General features: G+C 64.7%; 3 protein-coding genes across 5 annotated transcripts in view; 1 reads left to right on the top strand and 2 right to left on the bottom strand.

Moving 5' to 3' along the window:
- BIN3 (bridging integrator 3) overlaps positions 1 to 7,148 on the top strand; it is a 39,280-nt gene extending 32,132 nt beyond the window's left edge. The window contains exons 8-9 of the mRNA XM_027668906.1: positions 1,332 to 1,466; positions 6,607 to 7,148. Of these exons, the coding sequence (XP_027524707.1) occupies positions 1,332 to 1,466; positions 6,607 to 6,753 (282 nt within the window). The 3' untranslated portion in view covers positions 6,754 to 7,148. The remainder of the gene's footprint in view (positions 1 to 1,331; positions 1,467 to 6,606) is intronic.
- Positions 7,149 to 10,456: 3,308 nt separating this feature from the next.
- Positions 10,457 to 13,924, bottom strand: CUNH8orf58 (chromosome unknown C8orf58 homolog). Its single transcript, XM_027668919.1, has 5 exons — positions 13,876 to 13,924; positions 11,313 to 11,968; positions 11,137 to 11,224; positions 10,796 to 10,893; positions 10,457 to 10,716 (listed from the first exon to the last, which is right to left on the bottom strand). Exons 1-5 carry the CDS (start codon positions 13,922 to 13,924, stop codon positions 10,633 to 10,635), a joined length of 975 nt encoding a protein of 324 aa, XP_027524720.1. The 3' UTR covers positions 10,457 to 10,632.
- A 1,460-nt stretch (positions 13,925 to 15,384) lies between these two features.
- Positions 15,385 to 19,175, bottom strand: PDLIM2 (PDZ and LIM domain 2). Of its 3 annotated transcripts, XM_027668894.1 has the most exons (7): positions 19,083 to 19,175; positions 18,919 to 19,010; positions 18,778 to 18,823; positions 16,885 to 17,036; positions 16,447 to 16,622; positions 16,261 to 16,366; positions 15,385 to 15,586 (listed from the first exon to the last, which is right to left on the bottom strand). In XM_027668894.1, the coding sequence occupies exons 1-7, from the start codon at positions 19,143 to 19,145 to the stop codon at positions 15,388 to 15,390; spliced, it is 834 nt and encodes a 277-aa protein (XP_027524695.1). In that variant the 5' UTR covers positions 19,146 to 19,175; the 3' UTR covers positions 15,385 to 15,387. The 3 variants fall into 3 exon arrangements, with proteins under 3 accessions (XP_027524695.1, XP_027524694.1, XP_027524693.1); XM_027668893.1 differs by having other exon boundaries at positions 16,447 to 16,592; positions 18,919 to 19,162; XM_027668892.1 differs by having other exon boundaries at positions 18,919 to 19,162.
- Between the last annotated feature and the right edge of the window lie 46 nt (positions 19,176 to 19,221).

The raw sequence follows: 19,221 nt of genomic DNA on the forward strand, positions 1-19,221 counted from the left end.
TGGTGATTAAGCAGGTTTTAGTTATTTAATGTATTTTTTTCCCTTAATGAACTTCTGATCTAATTCTACTCCCCCTCTCAAAAAAAAAAAATAAATAAAACTTCACTAAACACTGCATGAGCTTAAACACCTGTGGGAGGGAGCCTTAAGCATTCCCAAAGCCGGGGTATCCAAGGGGCCCAGATTTGATGGGAAATGGCCTTGCCTTATCCAGGTGTTTAATTATTGAGCTGCAGGTTTAATCAGGTATTTACTCCCAGTTCTCTGCTCTCCGTGAGCTCCATCCCTGGAGTTCCAATGTCCGTGGGGAACGATGAATTTGCCTCTGGGGCTGGGGTGATTTGAGGCTCTGCCAGCCCGGAGCTCTGCCCATTCCATCCCTCTGGAATTCTGTCCCTGTCCCCGGGAGCGGGGCCGGCGCCGTGGCCGGGCTCGGATCCCCTGCACCCCCCCTCCCTCTGGAATGGCACCGGGATTAAGTGGCAGACTTGAACCAGTCTAATATTTCACAGCCCACCCCCTCCTGCCCTTTTCCACACCATCCCTGAGACATTTCCCTTTCTCCCCACGCTTCTGTTGGAAGGAGCCAGTTGGACACGCTGAGCTGAAGGTCACGGGCAAAAGGGGTGGTGGGGGCAGGATCCTGGGGAGATGGTCCTGGGAATTGCAGGGAGAGGGGACATGGACATGGCCAGGGACATTCTCCAGCCTGACTGAGCTTTAGGGATGGTTTTTGTCCATGTTTTTCCAAAGGAGGGAAGACCAGCTGGCTCAGAGCCTCTCTGGGTGTCCTGTGGCTCTGCAGGGTCAGAGCTTGGTTCCCACCAGGCTCCAGTGGATGGTCACTTGATCCCACCAGGCTCCAGTGGATGGTCACTTGATCCCACCAGGCTCCATTAACTGGTCACTTGATCCCACCAGGTTCCATTAACTGGTCACTTGATCCCACCAGGCTCCACTGGATGGTCACCTGAGTCCCACCAGGTTCTATTATTCCATTAACTGGTCACTTGGTCCCACCAGGCTCCACTGGATGGTCACTTGGTCCCACCAGGTTCCATTAACTGGTCACTTGATCCCACCAGGCTCCATTGGATGGTCACTTGGGTCCCACCAGGCTGTGTTGGATTGTCCCACACTTCCCAGCAGGTCCCATTAGCTGATCACCAGGTTCCATTGGACGATCCCATGGGTCCCACCAGGCTCTCCCTGCTTGTCCTCAGGTCAAAGCAGAGCATTCCTCTGTCCCGGGGTGGCCTCTTTGAAGGCATTCCCAAAGGAAGAGCGTTTTCCCAGGTGTCTGACTCACAGCCTCTCCTCTCCTCTCCCAGGCCCGGGAGGAGCTGCGCCCGGTGAAGGAGGACTTTGAAGCCAAAAACAAGCAGCTCCTGGAGGAAATGCCCAAATTTTACAGCAGCCGCATCGATTACTTCAAACCCAGCTTTGAGTCGCTGGTCCGGGCACAGGTGAGAGGCTGTTCCTGCCTGCTGGGCACTGCCAGGGGGGAATCCTTTGGTGGGGATCCTCCTGCAGAGCTCCCGGGTGGGGATTCCACTGGGAGCAAGGTGCTTTCTTGCAGCAGTGCCTCCAGGAATTCCATCACCCCGGTGGGAGGGCATGGGGAGCAGTGGGATGGCTGGTGGGGGTTCAGATGGACCTTGGCCCGGCACAAGTGGTGCAGTGCTGGATAGAAAGGACAGCTGAGGGGAATTTTATATGGATCTGGGACACTCCTGGTACGTGGATCATGTCCTGTCCCGCAGTTCCAGCCCTGGCTATACATAATCCACTGGGATTTGATGGCTCTATCCACCTGGGCATGTCATCCCCTTGGATTCAAGTCCTGAGCTCTGGGTTGTGTCTTGTTGGAGGTGTTGAGATGCTCAGTGCTCATCTTAAGGGTCTCTTGTGGCTTCTGGTGAGCAGAGAGGAGGCTCCTGGGACATCTCCACGCTGAGGATTTGCAGGAAAGGAGTGGCCTAAATAACATACAGCTTTCACTTCCATCCTCCAGCCTCCTTCGGGGACTTTGCTGCTCCTCCTCCTCCTCCTCCCTTTGCCCTTTTCCTCAGGCTGGAGAGGGACAGGGTTGGGATCTAATCAACCTTTGAACCTCCAGCACCTCATGCCCTGGGTCACGGGGCGATCCCGTGCTGGGGGGGGGGAGGACGAAACCTCGCTCTGCTCCCTCCGTGGGCGTTTCCCGGTGGTATTTTTGGGAAGGGAGCTGCTGCAGGGACACAGGTGCCGGGCGGGGGGGGGCTGCAGGGAGGTGCTGGGAGCACGTGTTCCATCTCACCTCCGACTCTGGGGGGGCCTCTGCGCGGAGCTGCCAGCGAGTTGTCTGCAGGCTGATTCACCTACCAGATGGTGCCGATGCTCCCTGCGCCGCAGGGTGGGTGCTGGGGATGCTGTTCCTGCTGTTCCCTCAGCGATGGGCCCCGGGGCTCCCTGTTCCAGCCCGGCACAGCCGGAATAACCACAATTCCCAGAGCCACCGCGGGGTCTCGCTGGCCCTTTCCCCCTGCAGACCCTCCTCAGGTCTCACGGATGAGACCTGGAAACCCAAAGGTTCTCTGCCATCTCCGGGTGTTTGCCATCCATGAGTTTCCTCAGAGAGCAGCTTTGCCCCCCTGGCTTTGACCACGATGTCCCTCACTCCGTTTGCATCCCGATTCCCAGGGAGTTTTGGGCGAGGGCACGTTGGGATGGATGTGCTCGGAGCACCCAGGGATGTGAGCAGGGAGCAGCAGGATGTCCTTGCTGGGGCTGTTTGTAAGACTCTCCATTCATATCCCTCTTCTTCCTTGGGAATCCTCTGTTTTCTCTCCCAGCCTGCTCCATCTTCAGGTGAGGAGTTTCTCAGGAGAGCCGAGTGAAATCCCGTTTTTAATCCCCAAAAAAAGGCAGCGTCGTAACAAAGCTGATGCATCTCCCGTGGGCTGGACTAGAGCTGGTCCCAGATGGATGCAGCTCCCATCCCTCCCTCCCTCCCTGCCAGCCTCCATGGGAGCTGCATCCCTCTCCCCCAGCACTGGCTGCACCCCTTCCACCCCCAGGGAGGGAATGCCGGGAGGAGAGCTCGGAATGTGTGTCCCCCTCCGCCGCTTTAGGAGCTCTGGGAAGAGTTTTCCCATCAAAGGGGCTTAAATATTAAGGAGAAGGGAAATGACTTGCCTGAGGGAATGAGTCAGTGGCGAGCCAGGAATAGCAGCCAGAGCCCTGACTCACCTGAGGAGCTGCTCACCTGCAGGCAGCTGCCTGGGAAGGGCATCCCGGGGGCTGCCGGGGGGCTGCCGGGGGGCTCCCGGGAGCATCCCCATTCCCTGTGGGAATATTTCCCAGCCAGCCCCGCTCATCCCAGGTTTCTCTCCCTCCATGCCTCCTTGAGCTGATTTAGCACCTCAGGGGGAGGGCGTGTTCCTCGATGGAATTTCTATTTTCAGCCTCTTCTCTGGGTACCTTTCTAGGGCCGATGGTTGGGATGGGGCTGGAGGTGCACCCCTGAAGGAAAGGGGTGGATGGAGGGAGGCTGGGATCAGCTGCCACCGTGCTGGTGGCCATGACTTGGGGGCTGCTTGTCCCTGGGTCAAACCCACCATCCAAAAGACAAAACTAGGCAGTTTTCCCTATTTTTTTGGCCCTGGAGAAATCGGAGGGTTACAGTGAGACAAGAGTGTGACAGTGACACCGGGAAGGGCTGGGAAAGGGACCAGCTACCATGGCAAAAGGACCCTGCTCCAAACCAGCCCCATGGCTCTGACCCAAGGAGACCCTCCAGAGCCTCCTCTCCGGGCGGGCGAGTTCCCATGGCACAGCCTGGCCGCATTCCCGGTGTCTCCTGACGCCGGGACATGTCCCGAGCTCGCAGGGCTGTAACATTCAACTCCAAATTCTTCCCTCCACCCACGTGCCCAGGCCAAGCCAAGGGAGGCAAATGTTTCCCTGGCTTGGGGGCTTTGAAGTGGCCACACCGAGATGAAAGGGGGGGATTTTGGAGCTGGTGCGAGGCGTGAACAAACTTCCTTCCCGCTTCGTGCTTTATTTTCCAGCTAGAAAACGTGATATTCCTTTGGTTTTTAAGGAAATGGGGGGGGAAAAGATGGGGCTGGCAGGCTGGGGGGGTTGCTGTGGGATGGGGGAGCCTGGCCCTGGCAGTGACCCCGGGTTTGTTTTGGGTAGGGCTGACCCAAACACAGCCGGCCGTTCCCGGCCGGGCCGTTGTGAGCGGGATCTACAGAAAATCCGCGGAACACCGTGTCCCCAAACAGAATTAGTTCAAGACAGGTGGACTCGGGGCCGTTGGCTCGGGCTCAAAGGCGAGTTGGAGATGGGATTTGATGGGATGGGGACGGAGCATATGGTATCCATAGCTGGAAAAGTACTGGGCTGGTGGGAGCAGGTAGGGCAGGGGGAGCTGCCTGCGGAGCCACAGGGTCCCCCCTCGTCACTGCCACGAGTGTGGGGTGCAGCCCCTCCTGGGACCCCCTGTGGAGGCAGGGATGGTTTCCACTCATATTCCAAGGGGAGCAAAGCACGGGGGGATCAGTGCCAGTGGGATTCTGTTGATGCAGCTCAGGAGACTCAGCTGGTTGTGCCCCTGCTGGTTTGGCACAGGGGCCTGCTGGGGGAGAGGAGCGTCCCCGAGGACACCCCCCAGGCCCTGGGGACACGGCGTGTCCCATGGGAAGGGCTCGGTGGCTGCGGGATGTGGGTGGTGGGGGGGAGCAGCACCAAAGAGTTTGGACTGAGGGCAATCCTGGGGGACAGTCCTGGGAGCAGCTATGGGGGAAATTCTGGAGGGGCCAGCCCTGGAGGACGATCCTGGGGGTTAATCTTGGGGGGCAATTCTGAGGACGATCCCGGGGCCAATCCCAGGAGAAATCCTGGAGGCAATCCCAGGGCCAGTCCTGGTGGGGGGACAATCCTGGGGGTCAATCCTGGGGAGCAGCATCTGCCGCCCCGGCGAGATCCATTCCAACGTGCCGGCGCCTTTTCCGTGCTGGAATTGGCAGTGCCACTTGGCCATATGTGACTGAAGGGAGCCCAGCTGACTCCAGGCTGGGGACAAGGGGCACGGGGGGCTGCTCCAGAGCTCTGGCACCCGCTTGGCACCCCTCCAGCCCGGATCCGTGCTCACCCACGGCGCTGCCGAGGGATCTGGGTGGTGACGGGTTGTTTTTGGCATCTCTTGCTCGTGAGGGGCTTTTTGGGGTCGTCTGACTGCGGGGCCACAGTTTGGGGAGGGGTGTGCGGGGATTTTGGGGGGCTCCTGCCAGCTCAGCCCTGCACAGGGCTCGTTAGTCACCGTGTTAACGAGCTGTGACTCACCTGGATCCCACTGCGTGGGGAGACCCCGGAGAAGCGCCCGGACCCCCGGCACGGACCCACCCAGGGAGAGGGGTGCAGGCAGCCAGCCCTGGCCTGTGGGGCCCCAACATCCCCCCCTTGGGCCTGCCCAAGCACCGTTTCGAGCAGGATTAGGGGAGCTGGTCTCCATGGAGACCGTGTGTGTGTCTCTGCACTGGTGCTGCTGGAGATGCTGGGGCTGCGCTTGTGCCCCTCTGGGAAATGGGGGCAACGCTCCCCGTCCCTCCCTGACGGCGCTGGGGGGATGCCCGGGACAGGATCCCACATCTCCTGCAGTGCCAGGGGTCCTGTGGCGCCCAGGGGTCCCACAGCAGCAGGAGTCCTGCAGTGCCAGGGGGGTCCCACAGGCAGGACTGGGGGTCCTGCAGTGCCACGGCTCCCGTGGCACCCGTAGGTTCTGCAGCACCGGGGGTCCCCAAGGCAGGATCGGGGGTCCCGCGGTGCTGGGAGGGGTCCCGTGGCGCTCAGGGGTCCTGTTGTTGGGGCTGGTGCTCCTGCAGTGCCAAGGGTCCCACGACACCCGGGGAGGGATCCCACAGGCAGGGCCGGCGTCCCGCAGCTCTGGGGTTCCCGCAGGCAGCACCGGGGGGGTCCCGCAGCGCCGGGGGTCCCGCAGGCAGGGCTGTGTGGCCCCCTCCCCTCCTCGGAGCCCCTCTCCCAGGCAGCTCAACCCGCTGCCATCTGCCTGCGCTTGACCCACCGGCTCCCGCTCCGGGGAAGCGCTGCTCGCTGCCGGGAGATAATTGGCGGTGCTAATTAGCACGTTATTAAAACACCCCTCCTCCTCCTCCTCCTCCCGGTGCTCCACGGCGGGGCACGGCGCTGCCGGGCGTGACACCCACCGTGCCCACCGTGCCCACCTTCGCCCCACGAGCATCCCGGCGGCGCGGGCGGGCGGGTGGATGGATGGATGGATGGATGGGCGCCCGGTGTGACACCGGGTGACAATCGAGGGGACGCAAAAAGGAGGGTGGCGGGTGCCCGGGTGGCAGCCCCGCACGCGCCGCTCCCAGATGGGAAGCGAGCGGGGAGAAGGGCAGCGTGTTATTAAAACGTGTTGAGTTGTAATAATCCAAGGGGGTGGCATCGCCACATGGGAGGGAGCTATTTTAGACACAAACGCTCCGGAGAGGGGCTGCTGAGGGCACCCGCGGGAGGAGGGGGGGGGGCGAGGGGGGAGAAGGGGACCCCCCGCAGCCCTCCCCCTTCCCCTCCCCAATCCCGCTTTTCCAACAGGTTGTGTATTACACGGAGATGCACAAGATTTTTGGGGACCTGACGGCGCAGATCGACCGGCCCGGGCTGAGCGATGAGCAGCGGGAGAGGGAGAACGACGCCAAGCTGAGCGAGCTCCGGGCGCTCTCCATCGTGGCTGATGACTGAGGGGAGGATGGGGATGGCCCCCCCTCGACCCCAGCTCCCAGCCCAGGGGTGGATTTGGGGCGCTGGAACTGCTCCCTTTGCCGCGTGGATCCCTCCTGCCCCGACAAGGGGTGGGGGGCACAGCGGGGGCCACCCCCTGCCAGCGTCTGGAGATTGGTTTTGCCTCCCCCACAGACGGGTTTTGCCTTAAATTGGGGGGTGTGGTGGAGCAGGGAAGGGAGGTGTCCCATGTGGATGAAGGTGGGAATGGGGTGGGGGCTGCTGGCCTTTTCCAGGCACTCCCACAGTCCAGACCCACTCCAGGAGGATGAGACACCCCACCCTCATGCCCCTTCATTTTGTGCCTTAGGAGCCCAGCGGCCCCCCCAGGGGAGGGTAAAAATCGCTGAAATCCCCTTTTTTTTTTTTGGAGGGAAAGGGTGATGATTCCCGTGCCGAGCATCCCTGCCTCTCTGCATGGGAGTGGCACAAAATGCCTCTGCCCCGCAGCCGAGTGGGGGGTACAGGGGGTGCCCAGGGAGGGGGAGAGGGAGCCCAGACCCCAGGGCAGAGAGATCCATAAAGGAAATAACCCAGCCAGGAGAAAATCCAAGGAAAACTGGGGGGGGGGGGAGGTGTGTGGACTGCAGCCCCTCCTCGGTGTCCGGGGGAGGGCACAGGGGCTCCGCCGCTCTTCTCCAATAAAGTTTTTGGGAGCGCAGCGCCGGTCGCTGTCGGTGCCCATCGCCGTGGCCTCGGGCCACCGCCGGGCCACTGCCGCCCTCTGCTGTCACCCGCCCGCCACTGCCGGGGGGGTGGCACCCAGGGAAGGCTGGAAGGGGTGGGAAGGGGAAAAAAGGGGGATTGAACATCCCTCCCCCGAGGAGGTGAGGAGAGGAAACGGCGTCAGCAGAGCGCGAGGAGCGCAGTTCTCCAGTGAAACACAGGGAATTCGGGCCTGAGCTGGCGCTTTCCGGGCGCTGCAGGGAGCCTGGGGTGGGGCAGAGGGGCTGGAAGGGCGCTGTGGTGGGTTTCTGATGGAGGTAACGGGGGTCCCTTCTCTGCCTGGGGGTGGCACGAGGCTTCCCGCGCCTCCAGGTGAGGGCACACGGCTCCAGCCATCGGGAAAACCACCCCCTCTTCCTGCCAGTGCCCGGATTTGGCAAACCAGACCCTGCACAAGACGGGGAATAGCGGTCAGGGGGGTGTCCTGGGAAACCAGCAGAGAACAGGGAGTTGGCAAGTTTTGGGTTTAGGGGTGGGGGTCCATTCCCAGCTGAAGGAAAGGGAATGGGACAGAGCCCTGGCAGGCCATGGGAATGCCCCAGTGGGGCTGTTTGGAGGGACAGAGCGAGGTCCCCTGAGAGCATCCCGTGCCACAGCTCCTCCCCAGCTCCCAGCACGGAGAACTTCATCCCTCCCTCTGCCCTCGGCTGTTCCTTCCCAACTGCATCACATGCCGGGCCAGGTTTAAGCAAAATAAACCCCGTTGCCACGGTTACCCAGAGCAGGGATGCTAAATATATAGAATATATATATTTATATGTATTTAACTGCCACGCAGGAGCAGGGGCACGTTCTCCCCTGGGATCTGAGCATAGGGGCACATTCTCCCGGCGGGATCTTGAGCCCTGCAGACCTTGGGATGGCTCCCAAGCAGGCAAAAAGTCCATGGCAGCCTCTCCGTGGCCTGGAAGTGTTGATTCCTCACTGGATTCAACCCCACCTGGTGGCTGGGTTTGTGTCACTGTGTCACCCTGGGCAGGGCAGCCAGACCTGCCTGTCCACCTCATCCCACTTCATCCAGAGCATCCACCCTCGGAAAATCCCAGCTCCTGCTCCTCCTGCCCTCAGGGAGAGGGATCTCACCCACGGAAGCTTAACCCCAGCATTCCCAGGGATTCTCGCTGCGTAGTCTCCACACTGGCTGGGGAGGAGAATTCCATCTTTTATAGTAAAAAGCGGATAATTGCCGGGTTTTGCACCACCCACAAGATCCCGGCGTTAATAGGGAAGAGCTGGCAGGAAGGGGAAATTAACTCTACGATGTGGAATGTTCTCAGCCTCGGCTGAGACACTGAGGGATGCACTGCTCCAAGGTGATCCATGGGAGTGGCTGTAGGGACAGGGTCAGGATGGGAACACGCTCCTTCCTCCCCAACAGTTTTTTCCAGTGAGCCCAGTTGTGTTCCAGCATCCCAGTTGTCCCCCTTCCTCCCCAAAGCCCCTGATCCCCCCAGGGACAAGACCCCATGGGACAGGGAGAGGTTTAGCAGATTCCATCCCACCACCAGTCCAGCAGCACCAATCCCAAAGGTTTTTCCCCCAAAAAATGGGTGAATTAACCCTTGCCAGGACTGCCAGCACCAGCACACACCTGGGTCAACACCTTGATTTTCCTGGTCAGGTGCCTGGGAACTTTCCTGTGCTCTGGGTGATCCCAGGGTGGGAGAGAAAGGCTCAGACCTCCCTCCTCCTCCTCCTCCTCCAAACCTGGGTCCTGAAAGGAGAATTGGCATTACCTGGACCAGCCTCAGCATCCTTGGGATCAGTGGGATGCAGACAGGGTCCCCCAGGTGAGGGGGAAGGTGTCCAGCCAGCCCAGGTGGAGGTGACAGAGGGGCAGCAGGGGAGGGGGTTTCCCAGATGCCCATCCCACCACAGATCCAGCCCATCCCTGTCCTCTTCCCACCCCATGAGTCCCTCGTGCCCATTGCTCCTCACCCCCGGGGGGCTCAGGTGAGTGGAGGAGGGCAGTGGGAAGGGCTTTGATGCTGGGAAGAGGGAGGAACAAGGACACAGCGACCCCTGTGCAGGTGTGGGTGCTCCAAAAACCCTTCAGTACCCTCTCATCAGGCTGTGACCTGGCCGACCCTCCCGGGGGGCACTGCCAGGGACCCCCTGCCCCCCCCCCAGCTCCCGGATCCATCCCCTGCCATAAGGATGGATGAGCACTCACGTTTCCCGGGAAGGAGCGGTGGGATGGAGGAGATCGGAGCTCCGAGGATGCCCCCGGGGTGTGCGGGTGGGAGCGGTGCCGGGAGGGCTCTGGAGAGGCTGCGGGATTCGCCGCTGGGAAGGAAGAAGCCCAAGTGACGGTAGGAAAACACCAGGAAAGGGAGGAGGGGGAAAGGGGAGGGATAACGGGATACCTGGTTGGAGACCACCCGCGTCTTCCTCTCTTGCCAGACCCGACCAGTGGACGCGATGAGGGGCTCCAGCAGCTCCAAAACAGCATCACCCCCGGAGCGACCCCCTCCTCACCCACCCCCAAAACACCCCTGCGGGCTGGGGACCACCCCGAGGGACACCCGCTCCTTCCTCCCCACCCGCGACGAGCCCGGGAGCATCATCCCCATCCCCACCCCTCCCCGGCTCCGGCGCGCCCTCCCCACCGGCAGCTTGCGGGGAGCAGGGTGTTGGAGGGGGAGGTCTGGCAGGGAGGACAAGCTTTACCCCCCCTCCTGAGGCAGCGAAACCACCCCCAGGAGCCGGCCCAGCCCCGGGGCTGAGCTGGGAGGAGGGTCAGGGAGGGGACCCCGGGAGACGGGGCTCGAAGGTGGGGGGCGGCAGCCGCTGGAACGGCCCGTGGGAACGGGCCCGGTCGGACAAAAGGGGCGGAAAAAGCCGTCGGAAGTGATGCGGCCATGACGCGCCCTCGCGTGACGTCACGGCGGGTTGAGGGGGGGAGTGACGTCACGCGCGACAGCACCTCACCTCTTTATCAGTGAAAAGACTTTATTGAGGAGGAGGGGGAAAGAAAAAAAAGGAGTGAAGTGGGGGGGGCGCCGGGGACCGGCCCCGGGCGGGCGTGACGTCGTAGGGCGGGGTGTGACGCAATAGCACAGCGCGGTCCCTCCATCCAGGAGCATCGGTGGGAGCGGGACCCGCCCCCCCGTCCTACCTGCACCGGCCACCCCGGAGCGAGCGGCGGGTGAGGCGGGTGAGCAGCACCTTCACCCGGCCCCAGTGCGAGCGCCCGTCCTGCCGGCACAGGGGGGAGTCAGCGGGGGGGGACCCGCGGGACCCCCGCCCGCCGCGCCCCGACCCCCCCCGGCCGTACCTTGTCCGGTGCCGGGGCACCCGCCCCGCTCTCGGAGGGGTCCAGCAGGCTGGGGGAGCTGGCAGAGTGCCCCCACATCCTCCGGCACGGCTCGGGGGCTGCACGGGGGGAGAGGGGGGCACAGAGCTGTCGGAGTCTGGGGTCCTGCCGTCCCACATCCCACTCGGCTCACTCGATGCCTGATCCCGCCACTCCTTCATCCCGCCCCTCTACCTGTTGCCTGATCCCCCCACTCCCGCATCCCACCCCTCTCACCTGGTGCCTCATCCCGCCATTCCCGCAATCCCACCCCTCTCACCTGGTGCCTGATCCCACCATTCCCGCAATCCCACCCCTCTCACCTGGTGCCTGGCTGTCGGAGCAGGAGCGCGGCCGGAACCCCTCACCCCTCCACGCCGCCGAATCCTGCCTCGGGGGCTCCCGGGTGGGCTGTGGGCGAGGAGAGGAGAGGCAGGGTGTGAGCTGGGACCCCCAAACCCCCCCCCATCCACGCATCCCACCTCCTCCCGGCCCTCACCAGAGTGCCAGGGCGGGCGCGCCGGGCATCGGCCGCCTGCTGCCGGAGGATCCTGTTGTCCTGCTGCAGCCGCGCAAGGCGCTCCAGCATCTGGCAGACGTGCTCCAGGTAGCGCAGCCCCTGCCCCTCGGGCACAGCCCGGGGGTCTCGGGGGCTGCCGGGCGGCCGAGCCCTTCCAGCCGCGGGGGCCGCCGCCCCCTCGGGCTCCTCGGGCTCCCGGGGGTCCCGCGGGGGCTCCGCCAGGTCGGCGGTGCTGGCGCTGCGCCGGCTGAGCTGTCGCGGGCATCGCTGCCTCCTGCTCCGCTGCGCTGCCTGCAGCATCTTCCTGCCGGCAGAGCGGCTCCGGGGGGCGCAGGGGGGCTCCGGGCCCGGCTCCTCCCCGGGGGAATTCTCCACCGCGAAGCCGTCGAGGGAGAAGCTGCTCTCGGAGCCCAGCGGGGTGCAGGGCGAGTGCTCGTTGCTGGCCATCTCCACCCCGGAGTCCTCCGACTCGGACTTGAGGAGTCTCCCGCCGGCCGGGGGGCTGCTGGGGGGCCGCGGGGGGGGTCCCCGGGTGCTCATGCCCCGCGGGGGCTGCCGCGGGCTCTCCTGCAGCCGGCGGTAGACGCTGGCGGAGGTGCGCACGATGCAGCTCTCGGCCGTCTCCCAGGGACCATCTGCGGGGCGAGGGAGGACGGGGGGGGGTCTCAGCTGGGGGGTCCCTGGATGCAGAACAGGGTGTGCACCCCTCACACACGAGCCCACCACCCTCCACAGCAGCTCCAGCCGTGCCCAGGCCACTCTCCCTGTTGCCACGGGGGGGTTACAGCCCCACCCCTGCCCAGAGACCCCTCTCCAGAGGGTCCCCACAGCTGGAGATGTTCCTACGACCGCAGTGCGTTGTCGCTGCTTCCCAAAAACACGGCCTTGTCCTCTGCCATCCTCCTCCTCCTCCTAAGCCACTCTGCTGAGCTGCTGGGGGGTTGCACACACGACCCCCCCCACCCCGACCTGGCTGCTCTCCCTGTGTCCCACTCTGTCCCGGTGCCAACAATCCAGGACACAATGTGGGATCCCGGACACCTGATGGCTCCAGGGACCACCAGCACCTCACACTTGTCCCCACAGGAGAGGAGGGGGACATCACCAGCCAGGATGTGCCCCCCTCCCACCACCATCCCGCAGCTCCAGGTGGGATCACGGCACATCAATGGGGGGGGGGGTCTCAGCATCCCTTTCCCCCCTCCCTTCCCAGCCAGGCCACAGCAAAGGCCTCAGGGAGGTGGGAGCGAAGCTTTGGCACCTCCTGGGAGTCGCCCACCCCCTCAGGAAGCCCCACTGGGATCTGACACCCCTCCAGACACACTCACAGCAGCTGAACCTCCTCTTCCAGACGGCGCGGGAGCCCCCCCACATCGCCGGGAGCCGGAGCCGAGAGCCGGGCGTGCGTCCCGGAGCTCCCTTTTATAGCCACCCCAGCCGGAGACGGGCCCTGTATCCAGAGGCACCTCATTACGGGACTGGTTCCCAACTGGTTCCTCGCTGGGTTTGGGATCGGCGATACTGGCTGGGCCGGTGGTTAAGGGCTCCCTTCCCACCCCAACCGCGGTGTTTGGGCGCTGGCAGGCAGCCAGGAGCCGGGGGAATCCCACCAAATTCCAGGGAACTCACTCAGGAACTCTGGCTTGGGTTGAGTTCACCTGTCAGGGGTCTCAGTGCCCCCGAATTCCCGCAGCCACACCACTCACCGTGCACCCCTTGGGGGCTGGAGAGGCCGGGGCTGGTGCTGGGACAATCCATCCGTTCAGCGGGATTGAATCCCAGTAATCCCGTGGGGCAGCCCATCCACCCCAGCAGGATTGAATCCCAGGAATCCCGGGGGGCAGCCCCTCCACCCCGGCTCGGTGGCTGCCAACATCCCGGCTCCCACACGTCACATTCCCGCGGGCTGCCGGACCCCACACGCCGAGGGGCTGCTCCCCCCCACCACGGGGGTGGCACCAGAGCTCCACCGGGGTGAGGGGCACAGGTAGGGATGTGGGGGGATCCCCATCCCCTCCTCGTGGGTTGGCAGATCCAGCTCAGCTGGATCCCAGATCCCCCCGGTACTTTCTGGCTGTTGCTGTTGGAGCAGGGGGGTCCCAGCACAGGCAGAGTCGGGGGGGGGGGGGCACATAGAGATGGGCCCTGGGTTTTGGGGACCCCCACACGGCTCAGTGGGCTCCGGGTGCAGGAACAGCCCCGTCAGCCTAAACAGGGGAAGGGAGAAACCTGAATTCCCAGCACAGCCAGTACCCTTGGCCCCTCCCAGCAGGGAGGGGGATGAAAACGAGGGGTCCAGGGACCCCCTTCAGCACAGAGAGCACGAACTGGGGGGTGCCAGGGACCCCCAGGTTCCCTCTGCAGCACCAACAGCACTGACAGGGGGGTGCCAGGGACCCCAGGTTCCCTCTCCAGCAAAGATATCCCAAACCAGGGATCCCTGAGGATCCCTTCCAGCAGGAACTTCACAGGCTGGAGACACCGGGGGCCCCCCCAGCTGCCGGAGGAGGGTCCCCCCTGGCCCCGGGGGCCACCGACTCACCGCCGTCATGGAGCGGCTCCACGCTGAAGGCTCCGCGCCGGCGCAGCATCCCCGGGAACAGGGAGCGACTGGGAATGGGGTACGAGGGAGGGAACCGAGATCCTGGAGCCGGACAGGGAGTGCCGGGAACAGGGCAGAGAAAAACCGGGAATGGGGAAGCGGGTGCGGGAGCCGGGCAGAGGAGAAACAGGAACCGAGAGCCGGGCAGGGAGCAGTGGGCTCTTCCTCCGCCGCTTTATGGGGCAGGGCTGGGGGGCGGCACAGCCCCGGGGCGGGGCGGGGGTGGGGGGGCCGCCCCCTGCCCGGGCAGCCCCTTTGCCCCCAGCCCCATCTGTGCTACCCCAGCAGGGCTCAAAGCGTTTATTCCTCTTTTTTTTTTATCCCACGTGCCGAAGGCGGGAGAGGGGCAGGACCATCATCACCATCATCCTCCCTCCCTGGGGGTCCTAGAGAGTCATGGAATGGTTTGGGTGCAAAGCGACATTAAAGACCACCCAGTCCCACCCCCTGCCACGGGCAGGGACACCTTCCACCGGCCCAGGTTGCTCCAACCCGGCCTTGGACACTCCCAGGGATGGGGAAGCCACAGCAGCTCTGGGATGTTTAATCGGGAATTCCATGGTGAGAGCTCCATGGACGGGCCAGGGGGCACACGGGAGGCTGTGGTGCACCCCAAACAGACCCCTGTGAGACCCCAGGCAAGAGGGGAGGGGGTTCCTGGCTTTCCCCAGGACAGGGGAAGGAGCTGGTTCCCTCCCAGGCGAATCCCAGATAACAGCAAAGCCCATCTCGGTGCAAACAGGCCCGGAGGGTGGGGAGCAGAGATAAGAGCCCACCTGGGCCCCTGCAGGACAAAGGGCTCGGCCAACAGCCCCCAGTAAACCCTGACACCTCCCAGGGACACCGGGAGCAGGGAGGGAACATCCAGCCCCGCGGGGAGCCCTGACCTTCCCGGGAGCACCACAAGGCTGGCTGGGATGTCACTGGAGAGCCCGGGATGAGCCTTGCCCAGCCCTGGACCCCCACCCTCGGTGCAGGCAGGAGGGCTGGGGGGTCTCGGGTCCCTGCCTGCACCCTGGGATTTGGGGGGGACCCACCTTGCCTCCACCCTGGGGCCCCAGCACAGAGCAGACACGGGAATGGAGCAAATATATATTATATTTATATATAATCTGGTTTAATACCTTGTTGCAGTCAGTGTACAAGCGGTGCCAGCCCTTCTCTGGCACCCAAGTGCTCAAGCATCCCTGTGACCCCCCCTCCCCAAAGTCCCCCCTCCCCAATGTCACCCCCGTGTCCCCCACTGCTGCAGCCCAAGCTGAGAACTAACCCAGCTCATCACACAGACCCTCATGTGGGTGAAGGTGGGTGGCTGCAGTGCATCCCTCCCCAAAAATCCCGGCCATCCCGAGCCTGGTGGTGCCCTCAGCCCCCCTACAACACCCCCTACCCCAGTGGGGCTGTGGGGGCGAGGGGCTGACCCCGGGACACGGGGGGGGGGGATCCTGTGGCTCAGGAGTGGGGGGACACGGGCGGGGGGGACACGGGCGCCCCCGGGGGGCCCTGGTAGCGCAGGCGGGCGTGTTTCTCGCAGAACAGCTCGTCGCCCACCCAGAAGTGGCCCCTCATCTTGAGGTTGAGGCCGCAGTCGGCGCAGCTGTAGCAGGACGGGTGCCGGTACCGCCCGTCCTGGATCCGCACCGCCTGCGTGCTGGGGGGACCCCGGGAGGGGGGGTCAGAGGGGTCCGTGTCCCCCCGGGTCCCCTCCCACCCCACCGCGGCCCCGGAGCGGTGGCAGGGCGGGGCTCTGCCCAGGGATTCCGTCCCCGCTCGCATCCCAGGGTCAGCCCTGTTTGTTCCCTGCTTGGAGCAGTGACAGGGATGGGTCCCGCCCTAGGACCTCCCAGAGCCGGGATGCCCCCAGCCCCACTCACAGCCCAGGATCAGCCCTATTTTATCCCCGACAGGAGTAATGACAGGGACAGATCCTACCCCGGGACCACCCAAGCCCCCAGCCCCACTGACGGCCGAGGATCAGCCCCATTTTATCCCTGACAGGAGCAATGACAGATCCTGCCCCAGGACCTCCCCCAACCTCACTCAGAGCCCAGGATCAGCCCCGCTTTGGCCCTGTGGGAGCGACGGCTGGGACAGATCCTGCCCCGGGGGCCGCCCAGCCCCAAGACCAGCCCGTTTTTGGCTTTGCCAGGAGGGGCGGTAGGCACAGACCCCGCCCCGGGACCCCCCCCCAGCCCGTTTTTGGCTTTGCCAGGAGGGACGGCAGGCACGGACCCCGCCCCGGGACCCCCCCAGCCCGTTTTTGGCTTTGCCAGGAGGGACGGCAGGCACGGACCCTGCCCCGGGACCCCCCCCAGCCCCACTCACGCGATGCTGCTCCCGCACTTCTCGCAGACGTGCAGCTTCTGGACCCCGGCCACGGGTTTGCGGGCGCTGGACGAGAGCCGGCTGGGGAAGGGGGCTGTGGGACCACCTGCGAGGGGGGAAAACGGGGCCATCAGGGTCCTGCCGCCCCCCTGCCGGACCCCCCGCCTCCCCCCGCGCCCCCGTCACCTCCTCCCTCGTCCTCCAGCGCCTCCTGGAGCAGGCGGAAGGTGCTGGATTGCCGCGGGGCCGCCCGCAGCTCCCGGTTCTCCTGCAGCATCTTGTAGACCTCCGAGTCCTCCTCCAAGCGCCTCATGGCCGGCTCCGAGCCCTGGCTGTGGGACGGCACCCCGAGGGGGAGATGTCTTGGGGGAGGGGGGTTTGACAGCACCCAAATTCCGGGATCCACCCTCTGCACCCCCCACCACCACCCGCCTGCCACCTGATCCCTCCCCCCCGGGAGCTGCCCCGGCCTGCCCGGCCCTGCCGCGGCCCCACCTGCCTCGCAGGTGAGTTAACCCTTTCCACGGGCTCCCTCGGCAGCCGTGGGTGCCAAATCACCACGCCAGGGTGGGGTTGGGGGCTTCCCTGTGTCCTGTCCCCCTCCTTCCCAGCCCCGCTCCGTACCTGTTGCAGGTGTTGGGAGAGAGGGAAGGGCGACGCTCCCTGTGCGTCTCCCAGGGGTTTTGGGGGGCTCCAAACCCCGGTGAGGGTGGGCAGGGGGGTGGAGGCAGGATGGATCCCTGGCAGCTGTTCTGGCGGGTCAGGATTCCTCGCTCCTGGCAGGGGGAGAGAGGTGATGGGAAGGCACAAGGGGTCAGGCTGGGGTGGCCCCCAAAACAGCCTGAGCACCCTGGCAGGGTGCCCACAGACCCTCCCTCTCCCCCTGGGGACCCTGGGGGTACTTGGACCAGGCCCAGAGGGGCTTTTCTCAAGCCCTTGTCTCTGGAGGACTCAGGGATGCTCCGTGGGGCAGCTGCTTCTCCTCCCCGGGCCTGGCTGGGGTCAGCAGGACCCCCAGGGGGGCCAGGGCAGCACCCCCACCCCACAACCCCTGCGCCTGCGCCTGTCCCCTCCCCACCATCTGCTCCTGCTTAGCGGGCCCGGCGAGGCAGGAAAGAGGAACCCTGGATAAGTGGAAGCTGATGTTCCCGGGAGCGGCCGCCACGCAGACGGGAACCCCAGGGGGACCCCAGGATGGGGACAGGGAGATCTCTCCCCGCCTGGATCCATGGAGAGGGAGAGGGGAGCAGCCCCGGGGTTCTGTGGGGTCACGAGGAGATGAGGGACGAGCTAAAATTAGGCACGGGAGGAGCCGGGCGCCTTGGCCTCGTCCCCACCGGGATCCAGCGCCAACCCACCCTGGGATGGGGGGAAGATCGGGATCCACGGGCAGCCCTTCCCCCCGGCTCCCCTTTGAGCATCTTCACACCCATGGTGGGGGGCTCTGGGCACGAAGGGACACTCAGGGACAGGGAGGGACCCTCCGGGGCAGGGAGGGACCCTCCGGGGCCAAAGCAAACACGGAGCTGGGGAGGAAGGAGGGAGCGGGCGGCCGGAGGAGCCAAGGGGCGGCCGGGGCTGCGGCCAAAGGCAGCCGGGAAGGGCCGCGCTCCGGGACCACGGCGCTTCCCAATTTGGGCTTGGAAAACAAGAAAAAGAGAAAGCAGGGAGGGGAGCAGAGGAGGGAGACGCCAAACCCGGAGCCAGCGGCTGCCCGCGGGGATGGACGGGGTGGCCACGGGCATCCTGCGGCTGATCCGGGGGGTGGAGGATGGAGGAGGAGTCATCATCCAGCCCCCGGGCATCCCGGCCCCGCTCCCGGGGCATCCCACCGGGCCGGGGGTGCGCCGGGTCGTGGGTCCCTGCCCGGCCAACACCCCAGTGCCCGGGGCTGGCAGGAGTGGGGCTGGGCCTCCCCAAACTGGTTTGGCCTCCTCAGGCTGGCGCCGCTGCCAAGAGGAGCAAAACATCCCTGGGCAGGTGCCGGTGCCCGCGGGTCTGGGGGTGCTGCCAGGGCGGCGGGGAGGGGGCACCAGAGGGGAGGGGGCACCGGCTGTGCCCGAGGGAGAGCAGGGCTGGGCAGTGATGTGGCCAAGGGGCTGCAAAGGGGGGTGGTTTGGGGGCTCAAGGGAGGATGATTTGGGGCTCAAAAGTGGGATGGTTTGGGGTTGCAAAGGGGGATGGTTTGGGGGTCCAAAGGGGGTGACTTGGGGCTCAAAAGTGGGATGGTTTGGGGGTTCAAAGTGAGGTGCCTTGGGTTTCCAAAGGGGAGTGGTTTGGGGGCTCCAAGGCCATGGCTTGGGTTTGCAAAGGAGAGTGGTTTTGGGGTCAAAGGGTGTTGATTTCAGGGCTCAAAGGGCATGGCTTGGGTGTGCAAGGAGGGTGGTTTGGGGGCTTAAAGGGAGGTGTTTGGGGGCTGAAAAGGGGGAAGGTTTAGTGTCACAAAAGCTGATGGTTCACAGATGCCCCCCAGCACCTCTGCCTGCCCCCCCTGCAGCCCCCCAGCTCCCCACTCACCTGGCAGAGGCCGGGACAGGCAAACTCCTCCTCCAGGGGCTGTGAGCTGTGGGGAGAGAATGGAGCCATCAGGGGTGTCCCTGGCCCTCCCCAGCCCCCTGCCCAGCCCCCAGCCCCACACACAGCTGGGTCCAGCCTTACCTGGCACTGTGGGGCAGGTGGATGGGGGATGCCAGGCTGGGGTTGGGGGCTCTCAGGGCACCTTGGCTCTCATCCTGCATCCGCAGCGTGTCCTGGGGAGGGGAAGGTGACACCAGCAGCTGCCACCAGCCCTGGGTGGGGGGACAGGGCGTGCTGGGGCTCACCTGGACACGTGTGGCCAACCTCTCCAGTGAGGCGTCCCCGTTGGTGTGGCTGGGAGGTGGCATCGGGGACCTGGGGACCAAGGGAGAGCAGGGAGGGTCTGGAATGTGCCCCTGGAGCGCTCAGCCCCTGCTCATGGCA

The sequence above is a fragment of the Corapipo altera genome, unplaced genomic scaffold (assembly GCF_003945725.1).
Source record: "Corapipo altera isolate COAL_440 unplaced genomic scaffold, ASM394572v1 182, whole genome shotgun sequence".
Classification (NCBI taxonomy): domain Eukaryota; kingdom Metazoa; phylum Chordata; class Aves; order Passeriformes; family Pipridae; genus Corapipo; species Corapipo altera.